Here is a 9,382-nt window from a genome sequence, read left to right on the forward strand (position 1 = left end):
TGCATTAGAAATCCAGCAACACAAGATAGTAAGCTGGTCCGTTAGCGCAATAAATTCTGAGTCAATTGATTCACAATGGCTATTCAATGGTCTACACAATAGGCCCGATTTAACCCATTCATTGGCATTAGTGGGTAAACCTGTACAATAGCACTGCCCGGCTCACAAGTTTTAGTGGATCAGTCAATCAGTTATCATTGACCCTAAAAAAAATGGGTTTAGATACCTGGTTTTATACAATTTGGACAAAGTCCTGTGAAGGTATATACAAGTGGTAAATAAGTTATGGCGGATGCTTATTTGCATATTATGCATAAAATATACACATTATCATTGTAAAATGGCTTTAATGAATTCTTTCACCCTAAGACATATGGGTTTAGATTCCTCGTTTTAATTTATACGATTGGACAAACTCTTTGGGAGATATAGATGGAAATTAAATAATGGAGGATGCTGATTTGCATATTATGCATAAAATACATAATAGAAATGGCTTAAATGAATTTGTTTACCCCCAAACATGGTCTGGACACCTCGATTGATAAGTTTGGGCAAAATCCTGCATAGATAGAAAACTCATATTTTCCTTGTGCCGGGAACTATTAAAAAATGCTCAAGCGTGCCAAGGTGGCACAATAGCTATCGGAATATTGCCCTACATGGTCCAAATGACAAGATAATGCAAACACATTTTGTGCGGACCCTAAGCTTCCGTGGACAATCCCCGGACTATCTTTGACGCCATGCCAGCGCCAGTAGAGCAGGCAATGCTAACGCGTTGATCACAGCCAACAGAATAAACGCCAGAGTGTAGCTGCCGTAGATATCGTAAATCAGTCCTGCGGGCAAAACAAAACAAATTGAAGCTTTAACGGAAAACGAGGTAACATGAAAAGAAAGACAGTTATTACAAGTGATTGCAAGAGGCTGCAGTTTTAAATTAAACGGGTTTTACAAAAATAGTCAATTTTAGATATTTCTAATAAAAGTCACCATCCGTTTCAACAGTCTTTAGGCCTATTTAGATTTCTGCTTCTGACGATAAATAAGGGAATAAATGTGTGCTCCGGAGGTTTTTATCACTCGTTTAATACCGCTTAGAGTCTGGGTGCTGATAATTACCCGAGCCGGAGGCGAGGGTAATTATCAGCACCCAGACTCTAAGCGGTATTAAACTCAGTGATAAATACCGACCGAGCACATATTTATTCCCATTCATAAATACCTTATCCGTAAAAAATATCAAATAATTCGTTCAAAAAATCCCGATTTTGTTCAACAAGTTCACTTCATGCTTTTTGAAACATCCCTCTAGCAAAATAATGGAGTGTTCAGCTGGCGAGTAAGATGTAAACAACCCTTTTATGGAGATTGACGCGCGCGTAACATGTTCTGCGCGATGTCACGCAGAACGCACCTGGGGCGTTGCGTTTTGAATTTAGAACTATAAAATTCTGACTCGCTTGTAGTGTTGCGCATGCCTACGTGAGGATTGTGAACGTTCAACCAATGAAACGGTAAGAGGCACTGGATTTTTAGGAGTCCACATTTTATTGTGACACTGGAAAAGTGTTTAAGACCTGGGCCCAATTTCATAGCTCTGCTTAACAGTAAGCAGAAAAGTTGTGCTTACTATAGCAGAAAATCATGCTGCTGCTTAAGCACTATTTCATGCTAACGGTTGTGCGCGCATGGAGATTTCTATTGTTACGTCACTGATTTAAGCAAAGTTTTCTTCTGGGGTTAAGCGTGCTTTTGCTGTGCTTACTGCTTAACGGTCCCTATGAAATAGATGGACGCTCGGTAAGTACAAAGTCGGCTGTTAAGCAGCGCTATGAAATTGGGCCCTGGGCCCAATTTCATAGAGCTGCTTAAGCAGAAAATTTGCTTAAGCACGAAAAAACATTGCTTAGTAAAATTAGGTTACCGGCCAAAACTCCATGTGATGTTCATTGCTTGTGACTGGTATTTAGCTGTTGTTTACTTAGCATAACAATCACATGGAGTTTTGGCCAGTAACCTGATTTTATTAAGCAAGACGTTTTTGTGCTTCAGCAAATTTTGTGCTTAAGCAGCTCTATGAAATTGGCCCCATCTAGCCATGTCTTTATCATCCGTTTAAGACCGGCCACGTGACGGGCTCTCGACCAATAGGAATAGCTAAACTGTCTGAGGTATTTATGAATAAATGTTTAAAATTGATGGTAAATGTCTGCTAATTTAAGAAGACGCAAAGGGTTTGTGTCATATCAGTGTGGTTAACCTTGGCAAATTGTACACCGACTAGGAAAAGTTGGCGCTGTTTTTGTGAAGTAGGCTGGTTCCCGGCTAACAAGACTATTTCATCATGATAAATCTGGAATGTCGGGTCAGGGACCCAGAAATGTGGACCGACATGTCTTTGGTGTGCACGTGCGCCGCGCAACTTTAGTGCAGGCTCACTTTGGCAAAGCGTCCTTCAAACTCTCTGTTTCGATGTTGGGGTGATGGCTTGATATGAGCCTTTTTTAGACAGTGTAGAATGGTTCCTGATAATCTCCAGGTTTCTTCAAGTTTTGAATCTATGAGATAGGCGGGAGCAGTGTGTCATGCCTCGGTACTATCTACAGCTTGCACGGGCCCTCAAAGACAGTACAAGTACATATACACGCACGTGCGGGACTGCGCGGCTGATGATAATGACGAGTTGGATACCATATCGTTTTTGAAGATACCGGCCTCATCTGTTGTCTGGTAAGTATACATTTCTTTTCATATTTTCACCGTGAGTACTTTTTGGTCTGTATGCAGCCATTCTGTAATGTCACAACAGGTCCATGATGTCGCCAACATTCACCAAAGTCTATAGACATTACGTCCGTCTGTCCACAATAACTAGGTCAGTCTTCCTCCCAAAATACGGTTTTTTTCATCAGTGTGTTTAATACCTGTAGGTTGATTGGTGCATGCACCCTTTTGAATGCCAGATGATCGGATGAGCGCTCATATACTCAACTTGGACTATATTATTTGTACATTTTGTATACGTATTCGTTCATTGTGGTCCACAATTGAAGGGATTGTGTGCCAGCACAAAAAAAGTGATATAAATGTGTGTCCTGACACCCCCCCCCTTCGCTGTCGAATTCCCAAATTTCAGAATTAACCGTTTCCCGATAATAATTGTATGAGTTAAGCAACATATGAGTATATATTAGTAGTAATTGTATGCCCTTAAAAGTTTGTCTGAGTGTCAGCTAAGACTAGACATGTAACAAAAATCTCCGCGTCATATTTTGAGCTAAAATTATTTAGGCCAAAACGAATTATGACTATTCAATTGTCGACATGTGACACGTGCTGACACTTGTTTTTTTAATCGTCGGACTTCTAGTCTGCCTTTAACAACAAAATGACCCTCGACCAACAGTAAACCTACACTGAGCGTTTCGTTTACTGATGGCATGTATTTTGTTCACATTCAATAATATGCGTAAAAACTTTCAAATTGACCCTACCTGGAAAGAAGACAAATAATGCCCTGACGAGGCCCGCCTTTAAACCGATCCATCCTAGAGCACTGCCCAGCTGTTCCGCGCCAACAGATTTCTTGGTTAGAACATCCAAAAGAGTATACGTGCAGGAATGGAAACAGCCGTAGATAAAGGCATACACCATGATGGGCCAATACGAGTTTAAGAGCGGATCAATCAAAAAACACGCACAACTACCAATGACTACCAGTCCCATCCAAGCATTTGTGCTGACAACTTGACAACTGTCGAAGAAACAAGCAGCTAGGTTTCCGACTATCTTGCCCACACCGAATATTGATACAAAGATGGCAGCATCGGCTAAAGAGAAGTGTTTGGATTGGTTAACGTTCGGTGCGAAATACACAACCCACGCTGTGGCTGCGACTGTCGTGACGATTGTTACCAGAACTACGAGCCAATAGCCTGGCGAAGTGAACATGTCAGTCTTGAACAGATCCTTGATGGATGTTAGGATGCATCGACATCCATAATCTACTGGACTCGTCTCATCCGCTGAAACATCCTCACTGATTATCTCGTAATCATTAATTTGTATGTTTAGTTTCTTGTTCGGTCTGAGCAATGCTCCACAAACTACAAGATGTGACAACAAGGCACCCAGCAGCATCATGGTCCCTCGCCATCCGTACAATTCTAGAAAACATTGCGTCACAGGCGCGAAGACAACAAATGCCACCGAGGCGCCGCTTGCGCCAATCCCGAAGGCCCTTGTATGGTTCTCAGTGTAACATTGACCAATCAAATCCCTTGTTACAATGTTGGACACGCCTATTGCAGGTGCTGTATGCAATAAAGAAAATGAAACAAAATACAATGAATTTCAAACTGCTGAATCGGCGCGTGTTACTGCCGGTCGATAGCCAAGATGATATTCAGATGCACCCTTACCTGCCAACAGTGCCAGAGCCAAGGTCATGCCAACCAAGTTGGACACTAACGAAGAAACGACGAAAGAAACACCAACAAACAAACCGCTCACCATGACAACCGTCCTCACACCAAATCGTCTTTGTATTGGCGATGCCAGGGGGCCTTTAAAGAAGGAAAAACGCAAGTGATCAATTGCAAGCATACGGATTTTGATTTAACGTATGGTGTTCTAAAACGGACAGGCAAACGTCGTGTGCCTGAGCAAACGTCGTGTGCGTGAGTGTGAAACGTCGTGTGGGTGTTTAAACGTGTGTTTGAGCTTCCGTTGTGTGTGTGACTTGATCTGGTACACGGTACCCTCTGGAGACATGTGCACAATAGGAACAAAAGATTGTATACGTCTCCACAGAGCAATTTATATAGGTGAATATACACAAGGTTATCACGAAATAGATATATGGATTTACTCAAAAACTAGGAATTTCCTAGGTGTGTTGATTTGCCGCAAATTGAAGTATTTTCGTTTGTATTCTTTGTAACTGCGTTCTAATTAGCAAACATACCGAAATTTGTGGAAAAAGGACAAGGGAATATTGGGTATGGCACATTAAGTTTGAAAAATTGTGTGCACAAGTCTATGGGAAAGTCTCGCTAATGACCATTACCGGTATAGTAATAATAATACGTGTAATGGTACCATTAAGGAGACAGGTTATTGTAATTTCTTCGCACGATGGGAGACATCGGTCATTAGGGAAACATTTTCATGTCTCTCTAATGTCACAGCCCCCTTTAGAGGCAACATTTTATTGTCGCCATTAGATTATATTTGTTGCTCGTGGTCCAATTAGTAAACATACCGAAAATTAGGGCACATTTAAGTTTGAAAATTGAAAAAAAAATTGTGCACAAGTCTATTGGGATGTCTCACAAATGTCCAATCCAGGGTGATGACAATTATTATTATTATTAAGTTTGAGTGCCTAGCATTCATAGTTCTCATATTAACCGAATCAGTTTCTTAAAGAAAGATACAACCACGTTCAAAACTTTAAATTAAAAAAAAAACCCCAGTATTACCTGCTAAATCTATGAAGCCATCTAAGATAGCAACCATCCATCCAACTAGCCAGGTTTGGCTGTCAAACTGAACTCGTATTGTAGGCAACATCACCGACATTCCCTTGACCATCCCAATCCAGGCGAACCAGCTAATGAATGTTCCCATCACTGCAAACCATCCCAAAGTGTTGTCATGATTTCGAACATGAGAATCTCCCATCGTGTAGCAAGTAATGGTTTGTAATATTTTACCGAAGCAAAGGAAGCCGCAGAGATTTTTACAAACGAGTGTTGCCGTGCCGACACAGTTCAACTTGACTCTTGCACAATCGGAACATTTGTTTTCTAATTTCAGATCTCTTCCAGTTGACAGATTTTGTGTAGGCCGCGCCGACCAGTGTCACTGATCCGGTGTGCTTAAATTGCCGATGAGGACATTTTGCTTCAACACGCATGCGCGAAATTGCGCAGTAGTGTACATTTTCGCCAACTTAAGTTGTGTGCTGCGTTCTTTGGGGTTGTACTAATGAACGTTAGATCATCGGTAATTTGGGTACCAGTAAAAAAAAGTGTACGATGTAGGCCTAGGCCGCGCATATATCTTTTGCTTCGACATGGTGTCGGCAGACATAGCAGTAAGGCTATCGATCGTGTATCATTTTGTATCTCACCAAAGACCGAAGTTAGATTAATTTTCTTTATTCAAATAGTTTTTTTCGGGGGCAGGGGGGGGGGGGGGGGTTGACAGTTTCCAGCCCACTAGTATAAACATATTTAATGACTAGAGGGGGATTTATACTGATTTGATATGATTTGCCACCGCACAAAAACAATTCTTGCCCAACTGAAGCAAGCATGTGTTTCTGAAAAACGACTTTTTGAAATGATTATCTGGTTGGTTCCTGGGTTCTTTTCTTTTGACAGTGCTCGGGATTTTGTCCCGAAATCATCAGCCATCAAAATTAATGTTCAAAATGAAACACCGAGCTGTACAGTGATAGCGCCCTCTTTTGGAATTAACCCTGCACAAGGAAAAGTAAGAACGATATAAATGAGTATGTGACTGTATTAAACGTGCTCAATTATCCGCTGAATCCGCTTGGAAAAGTTAGCACATCGGATAAGTGAGACCGTTAGTTTCACCGGTGATGCGACCCAGATTCATAAAACAAAAACTCTTTGTTCAGAATCAGTGTATGGCATCGCAAAGGATTCTTGGTGCTTATTCAAGCATTGATGAATGTGATGCCTGACATCACAATTGACATCGAACTCTCCTGAATTATACTTGTCAAATTATTTCCACAAATATAACAAAAGACTACTATATAACACCTGATTAAGAATTCAGATTAAAAAGGGTTGTATATTATATTTCCCCAACATGTCAACCTTCTTTGACGATTGATCCACTGCGCCCCCAACTGAGGGCAGTGTGTTATCTGTAGTGTGGACAGACTCGTGTGTATCCTGATGTTTGTGAATTTAATTGTGAAAACGGTGGTAACTTGATTTACAGAGCGATCATGTTTTTGTTTTTTCATAGAAATACATAAACCGTCACGTGGACCCCCTCCTCCCCCTGCTGTGACACCCGAAACAAATCTGACAGTGAATTTTGCAGCGCCCCCCATTGAAAGTATGTACGAGCCCCCCCCCCCCCCCCCTCATTGATTTTACGAAGGTCAGTGGCTGGAGAAAAAAGTGTCAACATTTCAGCATTGACTGCTGATAACCTACCCCCCCCCCCTCCTGCAAAACATCCTGGATCTGCCCCAAATTTACAGGAAAAGCAGATTGGACAGTATTATAAGATGGAATTTTTGCGTCGGGTGATATAATATAAATCAAAGTAGGTCTTGCCCTTCAAGATTGGACAGGAAACCACAATCGAATCGTTGCTCGACTAGCCCGCCATCACTCGGTTTATTCAACGTCATTGATCATTAAAACGAGACAAACGATCTTGACAATAACTAATACATTAAACTAAGTAAGAATGAATTTGAATTGTATTTTACAATAGAAAGGCTCGATGGATCGTATAGTTTTAGTAATATTCGGTAAAAGAAGACCAAAATAGAGAAAAACCGGGAAGGATGGAATATTCAGAAATGGATTGTTTCCAGTTTTTGTGCCACAATAGTGTCACTATGGTTCGCATGGGCCTATTTTTCAATCGTCTCTTTTTCAGGAATGATTCAGTAAAATTAGCATGCAACGTTTCTTCATGAGCTGTACCATCTTTAAAATGAAAACAAAAGACAGTCACTTGACATTTTGCGTAATCATTTCCTCCTTCGGTGGTTTGTTAAAAGTCAGCAAAGTTATTTACAAAATAAACATGCGTTTCAATCCGTGAGCACACAGACAAGATTGCTATCTTTCTTACAATTTTATTTCGATTTTAAACACTGGAGTAATTTCCATGAGAATCCTTTCAGTTCCAAATAGCAAAGTGGAGAGTCAAATTTCATGATGTGTGCCGGTGGTATTTTGATGTTTAATGTCGGCAAAAACAATATCAGTTCGATAAAAAGTGTAAAATTAAATGTTTATAAAGGCGTTCCATATGGTAATTCGAACAAGATTTATTTCATGTTTCTCAATTCTCGTTGAGGGTTTTCCTTACGGTTTGATCACCAGACGCATTTTCATGCTGCAGGCTTTAAGGGAATGCGACTCGCCTCTCCACTTGTCCCACAAAATACCGTCAACCTCGGTGCCAGTATTTCCACCAGGGACATACACGCCATTCAAGTGAGCCACATCACAGTCATCAAACCACCACGCCCCATCACGATCGTTGGCACAGTTTCGTCCCGATCTCCCATCATTGTCGTTGTCCTTTGTCGTAAACGGCCATCCGTCGTGGTATCTCATTGCGTTCCCTGCAGTGCTGCTGTCGTCATATTGGTCAATATGAAGGGTGAAGTTGTCTCCGGAGATTTTGAAGTCTCCGTACTTAGCCCAAGCCGTGCTTCCATTCCAGTCCTCCAGATCAACCCGTAGCTCCCACTTTCCCTGACAACCGTCAGCGGTAAGTTTGGCCAAGTTGTCATTTCCGAGCCAGAACTCACCGGACAGATCGCCAAAGCCAGACTGGTACTCGGCCCAGTTAAGGTAGAAGTCCACACTGCCATCTTGTCGCCTCTGAAAGACGATCCATCCCCCGCCGTCAGTTTCCATGTCGCAGTAGACCTGTAAACCATCGCACCAGCCATCTGGGTAGATCGTATAAACACCGCTGGAGTTGAAGCCCGCCTTAGTAAGAGTTTGGCAATTTCGTCGGAATTGAGGACATGGGAGCATTGCCGTGCATTCACGTGGGCCAAAGTACTCACTGCCTTCATGTTCAAGGAATGCATCTGGGTGCTCATATCTCGTGGCCCTGTTGAGTTCACACAAGGAATTATCCTTGTAGAAGTTAAAAGATCTGCACTTCTGATCTGCGCTGCAGTCTCTTCCGCAGATGACTCTTGAACCGACAGTTTTCGTTGTGTAGTTGACGTTTTTCAGAGCTCTGTTTTTGCAAGCATAAAACGTCTGTTGACGTCTGCAAGGAGGCGTACATCCGGCAGTCACACAAGAGACAGTCGCCATAAAAACAAACATGAACACAAGACGAGCATTTTGAAGATGACTAGTAGGATTTGCCATATTTCAAGTTTATAATCGGAACAGTTGTGAACATTTAAAGGTGTCAATAAATTTTCATGAGCTGCAGAATTAACGGAGGATTCAAAACACTTTTTTTCTGACAAAATGTTCAGTTGGTAGTGAGAGCTTTCACGAGAACTGCCTCAAGCCCACAGAGCTGCGTGCTATCAGCGCAAAGGCGGTCGACTATTCCTGGGATGTGATTGGCTATCCGAAACGCGCACTGCCGTTATGGTTGAAGACGATTGGTC

The 9,382-nt window shown here is 41.8% G+C and overlaps 2 protein-coding genes across 2 annotated transcripts; both read right to left on the reverse strand.

Moving 5' to 3' along the window:
* Window positions 1-371: 371 nt before the first annotated feature.
* On the reverse strand, window positions 372-4,159 carry LOC119731914 (monocarboxylate transporter 12-like). The gene is made up of 2 exons (XM_038205592.1): window positions 3,501-4,159; window positions 372-842 (listed from the first exon to the last, which is right to left on the reverse strand). The coding sequence occupies exons 1-2, from the start codon at window positions 4,147-4,149 to the stop codon at window positions 733-735; spliced, it is 759 nt and encodes a 252-aa protein (XP_038061520.1). The 5' UTR covers window positions 4,150-4,159; the 3' UTR covers window positions 372-732.
* Window positions 4,160-8,099: 3,940 nt separating this feature from the next.
* LOC119730154 (microfibril-associated glycoprotein 4-like) lies at window positions 8,100-9,074 on the reverse strand. Its single transcript, XM_038202936.1, has one exon. The coding sequence runs from the start codon at window positions 9,072-9,074 to the stop codon at window positions 8,100-8,102; it is 975 nt and encodes a 324-aa protein (XP_038058864.1).
* Between the last annotated feature and the right edge of the window lie 308 nt (window positions 9,075-9,382).

The sequence above is a fragment of the Patiria miniata genome, unplaced genomic scaffold (assembly GCF_015706575.1).
Source record: "Patiria miniata isolate m_02_andy unplaced genomic scaffold, ASM1570657v1 HiC_scaffold_1, whole genome shotgun sequence".
NCBI lineage: Eukaryota > Metazoa > Echinodermata > Asteroidea > Valvatida > Asterinidae > Patiria > Patiria miniata.

Coding starts and splice junctions, on each gene's coding strand:
- LOC119731914 (XM_038205592.1), bottom strand. CDS start 4,149: ATGATGCTGCTGGGTGCCTTGTTGTCACATCTTGTAGTTTGTGGAGCA. Junction 843..3,500: donor ATTATTTGTCTTCTTTCCAG/GTAGGGTCAATT, acceptor TTTTGCCCGCAG/GACTGATTTACGATATCTAC.
- LOC119730154 (XM_038202936.1), bottom strand. CDS start 9,074: ATGGCGACTGTCTCTTGTGTGACTGCCGGATGTACGCCTCCTTGCAGA.